Here is a 22,528-nt window from a genome sequence, read left to right on the forward strand (position 1 = left end):
CTCAGTTATTCGGACAGGGGCGTAGTATTCAGAGTAGCATGCATTGGTACGTTTCTCTTTGACATCCAGCTGTGAACTTGAAAAATCTAAAATCTGAGTGGTTAAATTTTCTTGTTTCCCTTTCTTTAGCTATTTTCTGTAAAATAGGTAGGAAAACACAGCTTTATAAGATAGGTGGGGCAGTAACTCTGTGAAATAGGTGGGGCTTCTCATATGTTGCTTCTCTTAAACCTACTTTTCTATGCCAGCCCCCACTTTTTTTCTTAACGTTCAAAATTTATATTAAAATTTATATTAATTATTTGTTAAATAATAATTATTAACTGGAATTAAATTTCTATATTGCTTATAAATTATACACATATGTATCTATATTCGAAACATAGTTTTTGATATATATGATGTGATTAATAACAAAAAATAAAATATTGAAAAAATTATGTCAATACTTACGTCAATTTATCTTTTATTGTTTTTTCTTGTATATTTAATAATATCATAATGCTTATACTTATAAATATATTACGAATATTTATAAAAATTTTTGTTCTGCAATTAGCATAAAATTCCAGGACACGCAGGACACAAGCGTATCGCAACAAGATAACAATTAATGACTTCGCTTAAGTAAATATGACTAAAATTTCTGTGAAAGAAAAAAAAAAGTATCGAGGCACATTATTGAGGTACTTTCAATATATCGGGTTTAATGATAAGGTAATGTAAATTTAATTGTACATTAGTATTTTAAAGTTTTTCTTTTAATCTTACTATCTCTTGTAATTAAAAATAAGTTCAATGATGTTATAAAGAGCAAAACAATTCTCTAATATTTTCTACATTTTTTTTATATTCCTATCATTAGAAGCCTCGAGATCTATCTTTATTAATTAAATTACTTTCGTGCAACAATACTCTTTATTATTACAAATTCCTTTCCAACATATTGATATTTATTATGTCATCACTATCACTATGTCAACAATTCTAGTGTTTACTTACGTCATCGCGAAACTGACTGAAAAAGCTGTTTTGCCTCCTGTTATGATGTTTAGCATCATTAAAGTATCTTGCTAGTGTGTCATTCTTCTGTCGAAATGTCTTTTTTATTTGTTTTACGTAATTCCGTTTGTATGAAATATATCTTATTTTTATATTCTATAACATAAAAGCTGCAATAATAATTTATTGTCTTTTTTCGCATGTGCGCTGCATATGAGATAAAATTAGAACGAGATAATCCCTTTCTACGAGAAATTTATTTAAAGCTATTAATATTAATGAGTTAACAAAATGAATAAAGGGGTCGGAATCTCTAATCGCTCTTGTTCTTTGAAAATGCGACATTGCATTCGCATCGGCGCGTATAGTATTAAGCTTATTGTTTCCGACAGCGAAAGAGTGAGGCATCGAGGGATATGTGTCGAAGAATCCGCACACTCGTGACAAGCAGGTAGTCACTCTTTTGTATAGTGTGGTAGGACACGTTATGGTTTCATATTAATACGTACGTACAATGTTGCACGTAAAGCTGGTCATGGGAGAACACAACGGAGGCCGCATGCGGGGCGCGGATTGCGGTCGGCAACCTGTCGGAAACTTGTACCGTGCGGATTTAATACCGTTGCCGAGCGCATCTAGAGTTGCGGCTTGTCCTATCTCATCTCTCTCTCTCTCTCTCTCCCTCTCTCCAATAATGCGTAACATTTCGCGACATTTATCTCGCAGTTTGGGTCGATGCACCTTGAGCAATAAAAATCCAAAAAATTCTATCGTCTGAAAATATTTAAGAAATTGTCGCAACATAAGAGAAAGTGTTTTTACGATATACCATATAACATTTCTCGCATTCATTGGAATCCCTCATTTATCATAGTTACAAGCTTCGACAAAAAGTTGACCAGCGTTTGCTCAAACAACAGGTATTGTAGGTATAAAAGAAATATAAAAGAATAACTTTGAACATCGAGAAATATCAAAGATGTTCCTTCCGAACTCTTTACCTGCTTTACCTGCTTTACCTGTTTTACCTGCTTTATCTGCTAGCCGGTAGGACTTTACCTGATTTTAGATCATTAATTTTTGTCAAAACTGATGCCTAATAGTAACCACCGATATATATATATATATATATATATATGTGTATGTATGAGTGAGTGAGTGTGTAAACTTTCTACGAGAAATTTCTATTGCGACAAAAATTTTTTGTACATTATTGAAAATAAAAAATGATATGTGCTTGTATTCTAACTTTACGCAAAAAAATGTTGATTAAAAAATGAAAAATATTTGCACATAAAAATAGTTATATTGTTAATTACCTTCGAGAATTATAATATTTAATCTATTTCGCTCTTGTCCCTTCGTTCATCTTTGACTTATTCTGTTAGTTTATACTGCTTTATTTATTCTTGCTCTAATTTCTTTTATAATTAATTTATAAACGTAGACGTGTGTGTTTATGTTTGCACTTAAAAAATTGAAGTAATTTCTACTTGATATAATGTGTAATTTTATGACAGAATCCTATCCTTGATTCACTTCTAAAAATCCTTTTATCTTCACTCACTAATTGCTCAAAAATAATAAGTATTCTTCATTAAGAAAAAATCTTTTCTTCGTGAAACGTTTTCTTTTACACTTCTTATGTACATTCCAAAAACGTAAAATACTGACTAGGTCCTGCATGTTCTTTATATAAATGTTTTAACATTTTTTAACTTCTTATAAATAACATTGAACAACGATAAAAAAAATAAAATTAAATAATAATTCCTACGTACATCCTATATGTATCGTAACAGTATTGCATTTATTTATCTTCTACCGCATTGCGAATATGATAATACGAACGAGCATGTTGTTCGATTATGAATCTACGCGTTACATTTCCGGCCTTTTAAGCGCAACCTAATAACGACTTCCTTTCATTGCGCGATGCATTTACGAAAGAATTGCAATTGAGCATATGTGCTCGATGATATGCTTCTATTTACGTTCCATGGACACCAATAAAATAGTTATTGATATTTTGATATATAAATGCTTCGAATAAACAGTACAGGTCCACATATAAATCTAAATTTGAATGACAGTCTTTTTGATAAATTTTAACAGGTGATTTTATATCTATAAAAAGTTTCGAAAAATATTATGCAACTCGTTATGTAGCTTCTTAACATTCAACTTGAAATACTTCGGAAATGTCTAAATCTCGAAAGAATAATCACTTGAAGCAAAACTCGTTAAGAAACAAAAATCAATTTCGAAATGTAGAATTTCGAGATACGGAACAGTTGTAAGTGAAAATACGTGAGATTTTCCATTTTCTGCGGACATACAGAAAACTCCTACGCTTCCCCCTTTTAAGGTACAAAGTTACGTAAATGTGCAATCGATTAGAAATTTTCCGAAGTGGAACGAATCGCGCGTCACGTGGATGTGAGAGCAACAAAGCATCCACGAGGATAACTCTACTGATAGAAAGCCCGCGATTCTGGGTCGGTGGAGCGTCGTGGGTGTAATCCCGCCGTTTATTATTATCGTCGTGTTGCGTGCGCGCAATGCACCTCGTCCCGAAACGATGAATTTAGCTTGTCATTTTTCCGCCACGCGCATCGCGACGTGACGTTCCAACGACAACCTCTTCTCGCAGCTCGTGCACGAGCCCTTGACACACAATGTTGTGCAATTCGTAGCGGCGCGGAAAGAACGAACGTCGATAGCGTCGCGTTACATCACGTCCAAGGGCCGCTCGTTGGCTATGCATACACGTGGATTCTCGCGAATCCTCGCCGCGCCGGCGGAAACGGAAGAAATTAATCAGCGACGTCATTAGAAACATTACGGAGTATTAACATGTTAATTGGAGGCCGAAATATAAAATTGTCAATTTTGTCTCTAAGTCGAAGCACTACAAGAAACGCATTTCCATGTTCTATTCTAAGAATGTCAAGTAATATGTAAACATTTCATTCATGATAGATGACATGCAGAATCCTCTAATTTATGCTTTTGATCTTATTGATCTTACGATCTTTAGTAATTATTCCAATGGATGCAAATGCATCAGTTGCATCCATTTATACTCGTGATTTTCTCAGTCAAGTCTTTAATGTGTATTAGAACTGCATTTAGAATTTTTTTATTTTTTTTTATTTTATTTTATTTTATTATTTATTTTATTATTTATTATTTATTTTATTATTTTATTATTTATTATTTTATTTTATTTTATTTTTTTTCTTTATTTATACATTTCACAATTTAAATGAATTAGTATTTTTCAGTTTTAAGAATCAGCACTGTTATATTTTCTTGAATGTTTTATAAGCAATTTATCACTGAGATGTTAACGTGTATAAAATTTAATTTATTAATTATTAAATACAGTTTCTTTAATACTAAATTACCTTCGTCTTCAAGTATAGCATTGAATGCTATACTTTGTATTTATAATTTAATATTTTTGCTTTTAATTAAACTTTATATTTATTGATCGACTTTTTAAACAACTAGCAAATTATTTGGATAGCTTTGGATTTTTTAACCGACAGTTATAATCGCGAATATTCAGGTTCTATGCGTTTGACTTGGAAATATCTTACTGGAAGAAATTTACAAAGCCTACTAATAGTATACTATCAGGGTACCATAATAATTCGCGACGCTCCTGAAGATGGGCGCGTGAAGTATTACGCCCGCCAGAACTGTCCCATAATGTTGCATATTTTACAACAATTACAGCATATCTGCGCGAAAAACTTGTCGAATGTCGTTCCACTATTTTAATCGAAGACTCCTGACAAAGCTCATAATCTGTCGCATCGTACTTCGAGAGATATCTCGTGTTCAACGATCATATGACGGGACTATTTTATCCGGCGTATGCGGGAGATACGCGGCCTGCCGAGCGATAACTCCAAGACGCTCGCGGACAGATCAAACGAACGGCATTTCTTTTGAATCGCCAATAGCGACGGTTCAAGTTTCTCCTTTGTTGATACCGGCATTTTATTTTTGTAGAAAGACACCGAAATGTTTGTTGAGTTTTTGCGATTAATCAAAGAGATAAATATAATACATTTCCTATATTTGACACATATATAACATCCTGTTCCTCCGTAATGTATGTAGATATCTTTTATTAAGTCACGTCAATTTTTTTAACAAACGTTGCGCTTTCCGAGATTAATATTATAAATCTAATCCGTCCACACACATACACACACACAAGTGTGGACATTTTATTTCGCGGATGACATTTACTGCGAGTCTTCGCGAGTTTCTCGACAAGATATCAGATTCAAATAAGGCCCGATTTGCCTAAAAAAAAAAGATTCAAATAATTACGCGATACGATCAGTAATAAAGTAGACGATAACGCGTGGAGCTGACGGAGCAAGATCGTTTTTGTCGCGCGTCCTCGAAACGAGCACGGCACTCGTATTTCACGGACCATTCGGTTATTTATGCATAGGCACTCGATAACGCGGACGCACAAAAACGCCTGCAGTATTTCATTGTGGGGAGAACGATAAAAAAGGGATCAAGGCAAAGGTCGATAAGGAGTTGGAGGTCAAGTGAAAAATTTGACGTTTAGCGTTTCAATCTGTGCGCGCCAGTCTTGTAATTATTCACACGATTACTGCACATCTCACAATCAGCCTCAATGTGTGAGAAGATTTTTTAAAAGCGAAAATCTGTTGAAGAGACTAAGTGTGGTAACGTCCTTCGCACTAGTGCATTTTTTTTCTCGTATTTTAATAATGCTGTTTCTTCCTCTCCAAATGAGATTCGAATTTTTTAACAATTAAATCTTATTTGTAGATAACATGTGTAGAGAATTTGTAGATAATTTGTTGTTGATAATATTTCTGAAAATCCTAAATCTATAAAGCTTATTCATTTCTCAAATATAAGTTTCGAAAAATTCCGTTTCATCAAAATTTATAAGCATGGTTTGCGGAGGAACTTTAGATATCGGCCCATATTGTACAAAGAATTGAAATATTGATTGTCAACAATCAGGTCGTAAAAGCGAGATAACTCGAAAATAAAGCTCTATTTGGACAGCGATACGGTAAGAAAAAGACAAAAACTTGGTGGAGATAGATCACCTTTGACAGTTCACACCCGACTAGTTCGATTCAGAAGCATCGCAATACTTCGATTCTAAAAGTCTAAGTTGAAATACGAGAATCTTGAAAATTGATCCAGCTTCAGGTTTGTAAAGCTGTCGCGGCACTACAAAGAATCAATCCCGACGATGTGACTTTTATTCACCAGGTTGTCGCCGCATAATTTCGTGACTCTCAATCGCCTTTGCGGCTTTTAATATCTTCATCGATGCAGAAACGGAGAACCGCCTCTCCAATTTTTCGCTCTAGCACGAAATAAACGTCTACTTTTATCTCACGTTAACAGTCAGCTAGCGTATATATATTATGCGATACTTTATATCCTCATCTATAACCATACATGTCGCATGAGCGCTATTATTTTTTTCTCAACTACTTTCTTTCAAAGAGGCACGTGCACAATATTCTAATAATAATACAGTTTAACGTAATAATGTAATAATAAGAAAACAAAATTTGTTATTAATGATATCGATAAGTTTGAACCGGATGAGAAAAAAAAAATCTTTTCATGTTCGATGTCCCGCTAAGATGTCAAATGTATGTAAATTTCTTCCATAACTGAATGTACAACGAGGGATACATATAGCTACACAGCAATACAAAATAATATAAACATCAAAGGTCTTTTTTCAATACCAGATGTTACAAAAAGTGAATTGAGAGTCACGACTGCTTCGGCTAGATCAAAATACGTTATAAGACATATAGCTCTTTATTTTCACGGCCACAAAATGTAAAGAAAGAGATAATAAACACGCGCGGTCATGGATGAGGAAGTTGCGCTGTCATTAGGGCGTCTAAAGTCTAAAGTAGTTCAAACAATGCGGAAGAACAACGTGACATAGGCTAATAATCATTATTTAAGATCGGGTAATTGCAAACTGACATCCAAGACTTTTTTATATTCTGAATTAAAATTCATATTTCTAATATGTTCATGTATAGATATTAAAATCATATATAGAAATATGGAGATTTTATCAAGAAAATTTTTCGAGTTATAAATTAATAATAATTCCAAGATAAAATAAAATGCAGTAAAATTAATATCTTAATTTTTTGCTCTCTATACGTAATTAATAATTATTTTATGTTATATAAATTTAAAGAAAAAGTAAAATTGTGTACTCCGTTTTCCGAAGTTTATATGTATATATATATGACAACTTTCTATAATAAATAAAATAGACAGATTTATTGTTGCAGGGACCACTGAATATATTGTCCACTGAAAACCGTTAGAAAACCGTTAGAAAACCGTTAGAAAACCATTCAGTTAACAATAAATACTGACCACGGTATCTTTATTGCCTTTTTCTTTTTTAAATTTTTTATGATCTTTGAATTCTTAAGCTTATTTGTGTAAAGATAATATTGGAGAAAAGAGAAAAGATCGAATACTTTTAAGTTTTCTTTTTACAATTAAACCAAAAAAGGATAATGGTTTAAGAAGAGACTAAAATCGGATCATTCTCAAAGCCATCAAAAGGACAAAGCAAAGGTATTGTCGTGGTGACAGTGATGGAGTTTGCATAATTTTCTGAGGATTATAGGTAAAATATCAAATGCCAAAATCTCACACACTCTCTCTCTTTCTCAGTTTGAAAAATGGTTAAATAATATCCGTAACAGCGTACCTGAGTTTGTCAATGGAATTCGTCTTCTTTGATGTTATACAGTGAGTGGCAAAAGTTACAGAACGGCCAATTATCTCAGAAAATACTAACTTATTGGAAAAATATTTCAAACAAAAAGAGTAGGGTTTAAAGAAATCTATCAGCTGATAATATTTATTTGACCTTGGGATGATCTTGAAAAGCGTGGTCAAGGTCAACATAAAAATCTTAAACAAAAACCCCCATTTTTTATTACATTTTCTTATAGCTGAAGTCGAGACCTTTCTAAAACACTATAATAAAGTATTTTTTTATTAAGTATAAGTACTTTTTGAGTTATAAGGCTTGAATGTTATAGTATTTTGACATAAATACAACATATCTTGTAAAACATTCAGTTTTCGAGAATCTTACCTTAATACTTTTATGCACAAAATAATGAGACGAATCAATTTGTATAAAGAAAACACATACATAGTTGCTTCTAGGAAAAAATATGTAATTTGCAACATGCAGCTGCATACTTTTTTTTTTAAACAACTATGTGTTTTCTTTCGACGAATTGATTTGTCTCATTATTATGTGCATAAAAGTATTAAGATAAGATTACCGAAAACTGAATGTTTTACAAGATATTTTGTATTTTATGTCAAAATACTGTAACTTTCAAGTCTTATAACTGGAAAAGTGCTTATATATATATAATAAAAAAATATTTTATTAAAGTGTTTTGAAAACGTCTCGACTTCAGCTACAAAAAAAATGTGTAATAAAAAATGGAGGTTTCCATTTAATTTATTTTTATGTTAATCTTGACCGGGCTTTTCAAGGTTATTCCAAGGTCAAATAAATATCATCAGCTAATAGAGTTCTTTAAACCCTACTCTTTTTATTTGAAACATTTTTCCTATAAATCAATTTTTTCTGAGATAATTGGCCGTTCCGGAACTTCTGCCACTCACTGTATATATACACTGGCCGATCCTGGGGGGGAGAGAGGGAGGTAACCCTATACACTGGCGGATCCTAGGGGGAGGGGGGGTTAACTTCCAAGTTAAAAAAAATCAATTTTACTGTTTCAAGAATCTTGGTAAAAAATGCATTAAATGTTAAAGCAGGTCAAACCCCCCCCCCCTCCCCCCCATTATCGACATCAGGATCCGCTAGTGTATATATATATATATATATATATATATATATATATATAATAGTACAGAAACAATAAAACGCGTTCCTATTTTTCATTACCAAATAGATACACAATTTTTCTGTAAAATATAAATAATAAAGTAAGAGTAAAAGCAAAACATATTTTTACGCATTCTATTGTACAGCGTTTTGTTCGAAAGTCGTTTGTCGAACAAAACGTCGTAAAATTTCTCCCGAAATTTCCGTTATTTGGACATTTTACGATGAAATTGCTTTCATTCTGCCTGAAAAATTGTACGACCTCTGGCAACCAGAGTCAATATGTACCAAGATCATCTCCCCACATCCCAACGTCCGAGGAACGATCGGAAAAAAACTTTTTGCTTTCAGATAGAGAGGGAACATTTTATATGAAAGATTCATCTCAGGTTCTTTCAGCATTACATAAAGGATTGATCAGCTTTTGCTCGTTATCCCTGGCGAGCCGCGATCTTATCCACCCATCTCTCCGCTTGGTTACTCTCTCGGATCCTCCTCTTGCACTCTCTCGTAGTAGCGGCACTGTACGTACGGCGATTGTAATTCCTTTCATTCATTAATCCGTGCTCGCCACGCCGTGCGCTGACTGACAGCATTAAGTATCCGCGGTCGGCTCTCAGACGGAAAATAGTGAAAGGTGGAGGCGGCGGCGGCGGCGGCGGCGGCGGCGGTGGCGGCGGATAAGCAGGAGAAAGAGGACACGCGGGGTAATAGTAATAGTGGGAGGTCAGTTCGAGCATACGCGTTCTGCGAATCCTTCTCCGTACCCCCTTATCTCCCTTTCTCCTCCTCCGATTCGCCGTCTTCTTTCAATTTATTTCCCTCCTTCTACAATCTCTTCTTTCTTTCATCTACCTTCACACCTCTCCTCTCTTTTCGTGTGAATAACCGTATAGCAGATGACCGCGTGCGCAAGGTCAACCAGCGTCTGCCGCCATCCAGCAGATTCATCAGCGGTGACGTCATTATTAGCGATAATCTTTAAATTAAGAAAGTTTATAATCGACTTCGTAATTACAAAAAGTACACGTAAAGTACAAGTGAAATGCGGCACACCGAAATCGAATAATTTTGTGCACTTCTCCATGAAGTAATATTAAAAAATATATTAATTTGAATTGCGACAGCGACTTTTTAATCAAACGAAATATTTCCTTGGACATAATAATTAATATTTCTTCCGGCAGGATAAAACACATTTTTACTTCTTTCACAGGAAATAGTGCCATATAACAGTCGTTTCCATTTTAAGAAACCACCCAGAAAATGTTTATTTTAACCTGAAAAAAAAAAAAAAAAAAAAAAATTTTTTTAAAGCGTTTCTTAATGTTCTTGGCCGCACAAGAAGAAATATAATCCGTATGTATCAAGTGTGTGCCGACTGTCATTTGTCAATTTTGATAAATGAGAATAAAAATCTGCAAAGTCAAGACAAGTAATTACTTTTAGTCATTTTCTTTAGAGTTTTCTAACCGTTTCTGAAACCCTGAAGATTATAGGTAAAATAGTGAATGCCAAAAGACCTGACAGACCCCTGTGCTGAGACCTCCCGCAGAGTGGAGAATCCCTTTTTACTCATTTCCTGTTTCCTATTCATTGTAGGCATACGAATTTTGCATTTCTTGTGTTTCTTTTAAATTTTTTTCTTTTCACATTTATTTCTATACATTGGAAAAAATAAATGTTCTCAATAAAGGAACAAAGGCAAGAGATAGTCCAACTTTGAAGTGAAAGTGAAGCTTCTTTAGCATTTCTTTCAAAAGAGATTTAGACAAATTCTTAAAAAAATACGAAGTTATATAAACTTAACTTACTGTTAGATCAGGAAAACGTCCGGTTTAGTTAAGAGTAGGTGATTATACACTAAGGGCGGGTATAAAATTTAGATTAAAAATTCTGTCAAAACCGGATAGACCGGTTTTTTATTTTACATTTCATCACAACTGCGAATGTATCAAATATGAGTTAAGTATTCAGTTGAGATTCGTAAAGTCGAGTATAATAGAATAGTCGAGCGATATGTAGAGTATGCATCATTAGGGTCATTTTTAAACAATTTTTCTCATGAAGACATAACAAATATTATATAAAAAGAAAATTGTCTTCCGTATTTTTCGATTACAAAATAATATTGTGTGGCAGTTCATTTAACATTCATACACCATCATATTATTCTGTCTGTTAAGAAAATATCATTTCGATGATATCGATGCTAGCCACTGGCTTTTTCAATATCGCAAAATAACTGTTACATCACGATAAGATTTCAAACACACTTTATCGTAAGAACATTAAAAATAAAAAAAATATAGAAAGTTATATGTAATCATAAGATGAAAATTCTTAAGAGATACATCGAATTCACGTAGCGATAGTAATAAGAGTCTCTCACGTGATAACGCTTGAGCGAGTTGCTAATCTATAGATAACACTAACAAAGTTTGAAGGTGAATTCGATAACGATATTAACGTCTTTTACTTAAACTTTAAACTGGGTAAGATTCGTGTAGAGGTCCATATGCATTTACACGAGATAATTTTCATGAGATAATGCGGATGTTTGCCAACTTCGAAAATATAATCAAATTTGAGATAAGAAAACATATAGAAAATCCTAAACAACACACAATAAATTTTATAAATTCTTTTAGAGTTGAATAAGAAAGAAAACAGATAATTTTGTGTATTTATAAAACGAAGACATTAATATTTTGTTTAATTTTGTTTTAAAAATTAAATAATTTATCAAATTAAAAATTAAAGCGTACGACGGAATATTTATCACATCAAGCGCAATATATTTGCTTTTGAAAAATTATATAATTCGTGGTAATGCAGTAATACTAGCAGTATAATCTCTTTGATAAAGTTGAAGAGCAGATATATAAAAGTCATAATTAAAACATTGTAAAATTTTATTGTATAAATATGGACAAAGTTGCACAACTTAATTTAACCATTGACAAATTAAAAAAAAATAAGACTTACATAATTTTCTTTCTATCTCGCTTAATTATTTCGTAATTATATGCAAAATGTTTCATAATATTAACAATCATAATTGGAAGGACAAACTCATTAAAATTAATTTTCTTACAATTACGAGTAAAGTAGCAAATTGTATAACTATATAAGATAAATTTTTTGCACTACCCTTTTCGCGTATAATAAAATCGTTGCGACTTTATGGAAAAGATCAATTTTCGGGGTCTTCTTTCGTGGTCAGAATTTACACTTCTTGTCTCAACACGATCTCATCAGTACGTAATTTCGGTGAAGAAAAAAGAAGTGCGTGATATTTACAGGATCCGAGACACTCCACGATCACACCCAAATTTAACAAGTGTTTTCACTCAAGAGAACAGCGATAAAAAAAAAGATGCAGGATAAACGAAAGAAAAAAAAAGGAAATACTGAGAAGGAAGAAAGGGAAGCCCATCATAAAAGAATAAAGAAGAAGTCCCGAACTGTCACTTCAGTAGGTCATCCATTAATAAAATTTTCAGAGAAAGGAGGAAATGTATCGAAGATCGGAAAAAAATAACGGATATGGACGAATGTTGTTACTGAACGAACCATTTTTTTGACAAGTTAGTGTGCGACATCTCGTAAATCACGAAACAATATCCCGCTAGCTTGTCGCCGGCGCTTCTCTCTTTAGTGGGCGATGGTCGCTTTTAGTGGACGAGTCAGGTAGAAGGATCGGACCTATGAGCCAGTGAGATTGCTAAAGGCTTTGAAGGACGAAATACTCAGAAATAGGGTCTTCAAAATTTTGCAACACCGAATGGGGTCCGGAAATGCGGACCGACAAAGAAAGAGTAACGAGCTGCTTACTCAATAGGACGTCGGCAGGTTAGGAATCCTCTACGTAGGACTCCTAACCTGCCGCTTTACAAAGACACGTGCAGAGGGTGAGGGGAGAAGAGTGCGGGAAAGGTGCGCATCGGGACCTCTCGTGGGGCCAAGGGCGCCGGCGTCCCCTAGAGATAATGAGAAGCGAAGTATCGCGGTATCGTAGAAAATTGCACGTTTCACGTAAGACAATTTGAACCGCCGCCGCGTTATCTGAAACGGCTCGTATTTCGCTCGTATTTTGTCACGAGTCCCCCCGCGGTAAAAGCGCGTCGATAATTCAACGTAAATGCGCGCGGAGAATAGCGAAACGGCAAGGTGGGAGACGAGTAAACACACTTAACTGGAAGTTCGCCGTTAGCTCGAGAATTACAGTTCATTCAACACTGTTTCAGATTGTGCGAGCTTGGAACCCTCGGTAATCAAAGAAAAAGATAAATTGCCAAAGAAGAAACGGCGTTCTGCACGATACGTGATTCGAAATACGTCACGCAAGCGTTTGCGAACACGCGCTTCGAGTAGATTTTATTTGCGAGATTTGTCGATTGACTCTGGCAATATTATTCCAGTCGCGCAGCCGGTCTTATAAATTTTATTCCCGCAGACACAGTTATATTTCTAGATGAAAGATTTTTGGAAATAAGCGCCTACCCCTCGTCGCGCGCTATTCACTCGCTTTCTATCAGCAAACAGTTAATAAGTGACAAGGGGAACCAAGTAGTCGAAGATAAGGTAATTAAACATTTAGGAGGTTCTTGACGACCTATCTTATCGCAGCTCTAAGTGCGGGCGCGAAGATTGCGGCACGTAGTGCATCACGCTTCGCAGCCATTTGTCGAGCAGTAATTCCGCAAAGCTTGTCGCAAGATGCTCAATCATGTCCTTGTCAGAGTGAATCGGCCGCGTCGCGATGACGTTGCGCGATAATTCGATTACCTTTAAAGCCCTCAAATCGAGACCTAGATTTCAGCGAATTGGCGTGATAACCGCCGACGAATTGGAATACCAATTAGCGGCCATTATCGCACGAGATCGCTGGGAACGCCCATGCTGAACTGAGAATTACAAATTGGGGCTATTATAAACGTTCCCGGTTACGGGATGCTTCGCTTCTGAAATTGATTTACGATGTTTAGGAACTGTCCGGCACCGTCCTTCCTCTTCTGCGACGGAACTAATAAAAAGATCCGGAGAAAGTTTGTTTTATTACAGGACACACAGCACGACAGTATCGCTCGATGTTTGCAGCTGACCTTCCTATTAAGTCATAAATTGTTCCCTGAGCCCAATGTGTGTAAGACTTCTTATGTCATTTCGTCGGCTATCCGACGTGAGCTTTTAATCTTGACCGCGAGCACGACTCGAATAGAACACAACGCGTTTTTAGGGCGTTCGTTCAGGCGAGAAAAAAACACCAACACTTTCGAATTGCGGGCATCGGAGAAAAACTCGCTGATAAAAACGAAATTTACAAAAGTATCCCTTTGATTTTAAAGTGAAAATAAATGCATTTATTACTGTGATTGTGTAGCAAAATGTTTCGATCAGTTTTGCAATACTGATACATATAAATTTTGTAAATAAAAAATGCTGAATTTTATCTCAAAAATCGCAATTATTAAATTTATTAAATTAGTTCAATTTTCTGTAAGTGAATACGTGAAGAATAATTAAAGAATTGAAGCAATAGAGTTTTCTACAATATATACGTCCCGTGTTACCATAATATTCCTAGATAAAGCATAAAAGGTTGAGGTAGATCATGTAAATGATTAAATCTAAAGAGGATCACGTGAGCTGACGACGAAGAACTATGCAAAACTCGATCGATTGTCGCGCACAGAGATAAAACACTTTCTTAAACGCATCTAGCGATTAGTTGGCGAGTGTTTCTGGAGATTCGTCGAGATAACTTCGCGTGACCAGAGAAAACCTGATAAGAATAATTCAGAGCCAGTTGTCGATCTCTTTTTCCCTTGCAAAACGTTACAGCAGAAAGCGGAGTAAAGCACAGGAGGAAAAAGAAAAGAAAAAAGTAAGTAAAAAAAGACAGAAAAGAAAGTTACGCGATTGTGAAAAAGTTGGAAAGTGACCGGGCCAGATAAGAACAGCCGCGGGACTGTCTCGCGCTATTTCTGATTCGAGCCATTAGAGTGTCTCAGCCACGAAAGTTTTTATCACTCGTGAATGCAGTCACGCGGAGCTTTTTCGGCTCGACCCGGGCAACGGTCGACCCAGCGAATTCGCCTGATCGACTGGTGGATGGCGCGGCCTTGTAATTTCGCGATACGCGCATAAGCATCGATAAGTTTCAATCTCTAACCCCGCGCGTTCTCAACTGACGCGAAATCGCGACGCCTCGTAGTCGATATTGGTTCCGATGATTACCGATAGTCCGCTCGAAATTGTTCAACGAAAGCATGATAATCGTACAGCCGCATTCGGCATAATCTTGCGGTAGTAATGACATGACGCAGCACGATACCTGTTGAAAGCGAGCAGTGATAAGTGACTCGGACACTTGCAGCTACGATTAATTTACATCATTCCGCAATGCGATGCCGCAGGTGATACGGATCTGTAACACAGAAAAAAGTCGTGACGCAATATTTCGCATTCATAATAAAATCATTTTTTTTATTGAGAAATTAATATTGTACTGTATTAATATTGTACCACTAGTAAGATAAAACTTATTTTTATAGACAAAGCTTTCTTGTCATTTTTTTTGCATATAATAAAGATCGCTTTCATACATGTCATGTTTCTTTTATTCAAAATTTACTAATAAATTGTTCGTGTTTATCTTAATATATTTTAATATATTGAAATAATTGTATTCCGTTGCAGCGAAACTAATCTTTTGCATGACATTTAACGCAAACAAAACTAGACCATTAAGCATAAGTGCAACAAGATATACAATATTATGTAAAATTGGTTAACTGGATTCGAATTATTCTGTTTCGTGAGGCATAAAAGGATAAAGCTTAATGAGGGAAATTTAAGAAACTGAATCAGATGACCTCGTTTCTGCTTTTAGAAACTCGCTTATCAAAAAGATCAAAATTTCGTACTGTTCGCTGATCATGGTTGAACCGAAATTACCTCCTCTTATCTGAACTCAGTGATTACAGTAGTCAATCTTTTACAGTGGTCTGTAAAATGTTACAAGGACACGAAATTTCGGCGCGGATGGCAACAATCCGATATGCGATTTGTTGATGCGTCCAAAATTATCTGCATTCTTTAATCTTTAACCCTCTTTAATCATAATAAATTGCATGGGACGACAGCCCGCTCTTTTCGGGCGTTATCAAAAATTAAGAGATAGCTCGTAATAGTCTGACGAAAGTAGCAATTGTTGATTGAAGATGAGGACCTCGCTTAATTTAGATATAACCACAGCTGAAATTATCAAATATCGTTTATCTTTTTATCCTATACACAGCAAACACAAGCATAAATTTCTTGCCTACATCTTGTAGCATTTACTGCGTCGTTTGTAAAGCTTTAGCGAATTATAGCGTATCTAATCTGGAGACAGAATAAAAAATGATTTAAAACTTGTAACATTTCATCAGCACTGCTGTGTGTGATAGATTATACGAAATTGTTTCATACTACAAAAAAAATCCGAGCAGCTCTTTATCTATATTCTTCTTTTAACAAAAAAAGAATATTCTTTTCTTGTGCTACATTCAAAGTATTTTTAATATTGTAATATTTTAGACAAAAATATCGATATCTACTATTGAATAGTCTTTGCAACTATCATTAATTTAAAAAAAAAGTATAAACGTTAAAACAATGACAAAGATATTTTCATTTTATTTACACCTAAAAAAAAAAATTAGCAAAAGGGAGAGAGAAACGGAGAAAAGGGACAGAAGGATGAAAAGGGGGAAAGGGAGAGAGCTGATTTAAAGAGACACTCGGATTTTTTAATATCGATAAAATATAGTTCCTAGAGCTCCACGCCTCGCTGAATCGATAATCTGCGATCGAGAACTGATGGTTCTCGTGTTGCGAGATTAAAAGCCGTGGTTGTTTTTAAAAGTCGCGAGGCGGGATGGTGCACACGGAACAGCGCCTTGAACCGTTCTCGGTAAACCTATAATTTTGGGATGGATATGGTCCGCTGGAATGCCATCGCCGAAGATAATTGGACCCCACCGCTACTCTCGTTAAAGTTTATATGTTAATAGACTCACGATATGTTTCTATACCTCGATCCTGACTGAAAAAGAGAGTCGAGCGTGAAAGTGTATTGAAAAATGGCCTGCCTTTCAGAGACACATACATAATGAATAAGACCAATACCGGTCTTGTGTAATGCTTGACACCTCCTTCTACGAGCACCCACTTATCAAAAGCAAAGCAAGTGTATGAATATAAAAATGGCGAATAAATAACTGTAAGAGAAACAAGTACGATAAAAAAAAGTTTAGGCAAATAATAAACATAGTTGCATGCAACAATAAATGTAGTATTGTCATGAAAAATGTAATACATATTTGTGTAATAAAATAAGAAATGTCTGTTTCTTTCGAATATCGATAACAGATTTAAAATTCGATAAAGACCAAAATTTCTTTTAAGGCATGCAATAAATATATGGCGCCGCGCGTATTTATATGCTTGTAGATCTATACATTATGCAGCTAATTAATTTGTAAGGCATTCATCGTTGAGAAGATGATTGTATCTGGCAATAAGCTCAGTACAAACACGACATGCAACCAAGATGTGCGTGCAAGGTAAGGGTGGTACGAGTGCCACTTAATATTTCCGCTCCGGTGTGCATTATTGTTTTCTCTCTATAATTTTTTTTTCTTCCCTGCCTCAATGTTACGTCTTTGTTGCATAAATTTCTATACATTGTCACGGAAATCGAAACCTTGGCGACGCAATCGAATATTCATGCAATTGCTCCTACAGTAATTACAATTAAACGTCTGTGTTTTGTTTTGCCTGTAATTTTATGCAATGGACAACATAATGTAATTGTAACCGAGTATTAAGGATTAGAAAGTTGAATAAAAATTACTGAAAAATCAGCGTTGTGTATAACGCATTAAAAGTGATGCAAGAGCGTGCATTGCAATTTTAATTTTTAACCAGAAAAGAAAAAGTTTACTTAAATATTTTGAAATAAAAAATTTATACACTTATTTATACACATATAAAAATTTGATACTTTGAGAAAAAGTTAAAAATAGATACGATTGTTTTATTTTACATAATTTATTTTATATTTGTTATATTTTAGTATTTTTCTTATGAATATATTTAAATAAATTATTTACGAAAAGTTATAAATCATAAAATTTTCGCGGAAAAAGTAATATTTGCACTTATATTAATACTTGCACAATGTATTTATGCTGTCAATACGTCAAATAGCTATGACAGGTATTTCCGATCAAAAATCAAATTGTTCGTCGTTCCCTTGTTAAAATTTATGCCTTAATTACGTCGTGAAGATATGCTGCGGTAACGAACGAGGATAAATGAATGCCAGAAAGAGCAGAAGCAGCCGACTGGTTTCACATTCGAATAAGGGACGCGCAGGAATTCGCACAAAGGAATTCTCTACCTGTCTCGGAATTTTCTGCCGGGCTTAAAATCATTCGATTACCTCCGCAAAAGCTGTCTTAACAATAGTTGCGTACATTGCATTGTTTTGATCAATATGTAACGATTTAACTTTCTCGTAATCGTTTGTGTAAAGTGCAGGGAATTGTTTCAAAAGAACAATTTGAAACGTATCGAAATTAATTAGATTAGAAACAAATTTCTTTCTTCTTTATTTGGAATATTGTTATATTTTTATAATCAAAACGTTATGTACATTTCAATAAACTTGTTAAGGGAGATAAACTTTATTCCAAGTCGGCACTGTAAGTTTATTCTAACTTTAATCATTGAATCTATTACATCAAAAACTAGTTAGTAAATGTAATAGTAGAAGAAAAAAGTACATGAAACCTCAAATATGTTGTATACATCCTGGAATATTTTAAATGTAAATGAGAAGTAACAAGTGGAACACACAATAAGTGGAACGAAGAATCTTCAAATAGCCTGATTCGGAACAAAAAGCTGAGAGAGAACAAAAAGGCTAATAAATACGGCGTTTATAACAAAGGGGAGAACGCTTAAAAAGTGTGCTGCGGTTATCTAGGTCCGTAATTGGGGCCCCCTATTAATTAGGCAATTAAATCGCCCACGATCTTGATCCTGCTGGCGGCGCATCCTGCTTCGTTAAATGATGTGATTCGCGCGAGCGACCCGGCACTCTGTGAGGAACTTCGAGGTTGCAAAACAGAAGAGTTGTGTAATCGGGATTGTGGTGTAAAAGCGTAGCTAAATGTGTGGAGTTTACTATTCCGGCCGAAGCTGAGCGAAGGATCGCTGTGCTGCGTCGCCGGAAGTGGCAGTTTTGCGGGTTACATTGAGTCGATTGGCAATCGTCGGCTCCTTACAAATATCGATCGTGGGAATTCTCGCGAGAAAACGAAGATGAAGATCGGGAGAAGCATCTGCGTCATTCTCTAGAAAAGTACAGACGCATCGCACACGCGTTGTATGATAAGATAAATATCATTTTGTTTATGATATTATATATATATAATATCAACTTTGAATTTTAATAAAATCGATCCAGCTTTTGTACTATTTGTCTTTGAGATATAGATATCTGAATATTAAAGATAAAGAATATTAAAAACATTCAAAGATAAAAGTTTACGAAAAAAACATAAATTATTTATATAAGTGAATGTCTTATCGTGTTTAATTATAAAATTCAAAGTATTCTTAAAATTATAATGAAAACTGTAGAACATTTTTATACTATATACTCTATTATAAAATTTTTGCTGTTCTGAAATATTTGTAAAATAAAAATTGATCAATGATAATATTAGAAATATATCGCACGTACACAGATAATATAATTATATATACTTTCGACATTTTTAGATACGGAATATTATCGAATTTTTAATATTCGGATTATCGAACTACTTACTCATGGTTTAGTTGAAAGAATTTGACGATTAGATATGAGAAATATTAAGTTCGATAAATTCATCGGACCAAAAAATTATCGCATTTCTATTTTCCCCGTTTCTGAAGACTCGATGATACTGAAGACTTCATGTTACAAACATCCCGTATGATCAAATATTTAAATCGTGTAAACAGATGTTTATCTATTTTTTGCAGAGAGTTTTTATAGCCTCATATAGGGATATCATCAGATAACGAAGCGTGTCGTAATATCGTCGCAATGGTCCTCCCATGGGTCGCCAGCGTCATACTTTTAATTTCATTCTTCGCCGATCTCTCGTGTCGAATAGGCCTCGAACAGGTCCCAACGACTCTTCCGTCCGGCTGCGCACGGGCGCGTATGCAAAATGCAGTTCCGGGATGAAGCGCATCTTGACGCAACGACGGCGGTCCGTGGTGGCCAAGGGCGACGCTTCAGAAAACAAATGGGGTGTAAGGTGGGAAGTGCGCCGAGACGTGAGATGCCTGCGTTGGGGAGAGGGGGGGGGAGAGGAAAAGAGGGGAAGATGGGAAGAGAGGGTCGAAGGATCGGAACCGAGGGAAAAAGAGAGGCGATTGTGTCCGGGACACACACAGGTGTCGGTCTAGACTCTTTTATCGGGTGCGCGGTACCGCACGCGGAGCGAGAGGAAGAGAGGAAGGAAGCGGGATCGGCGTGTAGGGGCGGGGGGCGAGGAACGAGAGAGGAGAGAAGGTGAACGGGAACGCGCACGCGGGGGGACGTGGGGGGAGGAAGAAGGAAGAGGGAACCGTGCGTGGCGCAATTCGGGGACCAATGGGAAAAATGAGACGCGCTGCGCGAGTCGGTAAGGAACCAGTTCGCGATGCATTATGCCATTCGGGACGCACTCGCGTCTGCCTACCTAGGCAGACCGGGATATAAAGGATAAAGAATAAAGGATAAGGGATAAAAAGGAGAGGCTGTCCTCTCCGCGAGGATAAAGGACGGAGCGGAGTCGCGGATGGCGAGAGGAGGGAGAGAAAGACATATGGGATCGGTGAGGAGGGAAAGTTTTGCGAGAGGAGAGCGCGGCGACGCGTCCTGCAAAAATACGTTGCGCGTACTACCATGTACGCGCGCGTCCTACCGTACATTCGCATGTATACACGTGTGGCATCGCCGTTCTTTCGCGTTTCGTATGCAGACGCGGAGCATCGCGTCGCATCGAAGAAAAGAAACAGAGATGGGAGAGAAGGGAGAGATGAGGAGTCGTTCGTTCTCCGGAAGTTTCGGCCGGCCGCGCCCAGGCGATTCGATTAGCGTTAAAACTGCGGCGGTCCCTGACCCTTAACACTTAACCCCCCCCGAAACGCGAAGTTTATTCGGGTACGGCAAAACAATTGCTTGAATCGATTATATCTGCTATTAAATGTGTGAGTAAGTGTGTGAAAAATTTTGCATTTATAATGCGAAAAATTCTATTCTTTATCGCAGTCACGGTTAAATATTTGTCTTTAATAATTAATTCTAACTGACATAAAATAACTGAAATAACTGAATAAAATAAGCGAAACAAAAAAGAAAGCGAAAAGATTTATGACTTTATTTAAAAAAAAAAGCAATATCTGAACAAGAACAAAGCATGAAAAGGCATGTTTTCTTTTGTTAACATATGATTGACATGCGGTACTTTTGCAATATTGTCGAAACGATTTTGAATAAGGCAACTATATAAAATAAGAAATTTTGTTAGATTTCTTACCGTATCCTTACAGGTTTCTTAAACTAAAAGATAAAAAAGAAATAAAATAATAAATAACTGTCGTAAATAAAATAACTGAAATAACTGAATAAAATAATAAAATAATAAAATAAAAAAGAAAGCGAAAAGATTTATGACTTTTTTTCAAAAAAAGGCCATACCTGAACAAAGCATAGAAAGGCATGTTTTCTTTTGTTGACATATGATTGACATGCGGTACTTTTCATAGGTTAAACAGCACGACATTATCTTTTGAAAAACATGTACCAAATGTGGCTTTTTGGCTAAAACGATTGTCGACATCCGCTAGTCCGCTCATCCGCTCGTCCGTTCATCCGTTTAGTTTTATGCGTATCCGGCTTTGTGAAATTCTTACAGATTTTCACCAGATTTTTTAGAAAAGGAAAAGGGAAAGGTTTTAGGTATGGAAATTCTTGGACACAAGATACAATAAAAGCTAAATGAACGACAAGATTGCTCAGTCTCCCGTAAAATTCCATTAGAGAAATTTCAGGGATGCACGACGGAGATCTCGCTTCGCAGGCAGGTTAATTAGTCCGTAATCGACTCATTCCGCTGACCATTTAATTTCGGAACGGGCTCATTAAAGCTCCGCGAAGTAAATAAAAGGTATTGCGCAAAAAGTAACCGCATCATACCGTTAAATTTTAAAAGACGTGTATTGCGTGACAACTTCTCACAGGTAATTTCTGTCAGAAATGATCAGTTAGGTGGTCGCTGAAGTGCTTAAAATGTAATATCTATGTAAAATAATATATTTTTATCAAAAATATTCTATGTTGCAATAGAACGTATCAATTATAACGATGAAAATACAAATAGATATTAAATCATGCGAAAGGAGTTTTGAAGAAAACAAAATTGAGATTGTTGCGTTGTAAATAAAAAAAAAGCACAATAAAAATAAAGCAATTATTGATTTTAA

The 22,528-nt window shown here is 35.5% G+C and overlaps 1 protein-coding gene across 9 annotated transcripts in view; it reads right to left on the reverse strand.

Moving 5' to 3' along the window:
* Positions 1-8,936: 8,936 nt before the first annotated feature.
* Positions 8,937-22,528, reverse strand: part of LOC105676895 (uncharacterized) — a 300,604-nt gene continuing 287,012 nt past the window's right edge. For 5 of the 9 annotated variants that reach the window (XR_010890772.1, XR_010890768.1, XM_067357335.1 and 2 more), the window contains one exon: positions 10,221-15,380. Coding sequence is in view for 3 of the 9 variants with exons in the window: in XM_067357335.1 (XP_067213436.1) it covers positions 15,346-15,380 (35 nt within the window). In the remaining 6 variants the exon portion in view is untranslated. Of the gene's footprint in view, positions 9,927-10,220; positions 15,381-19,838; positions 20,292-22,528 lie in introns of those variants that run through there. The other 4 variants (XR_010890769.1, XR_010890770.1, XR_010890771.1 and 1 more) reach the window with 4 other exon arrangements.

This window comes from Linepithema humile, chromosome 6 (genome assembly GCF_040581485.1).
Source record: "Linepithema humile isolate Giens D197 chromosome 6, Lhum_UNIL_v1.0, whole genome shotgun sequence".
Lineage (NCBI taxonomy): Eukaryota > Metazoa > Arthropoda > Insecta > Hymenoptera > Formicidae > Linepithema > Linepithema humile.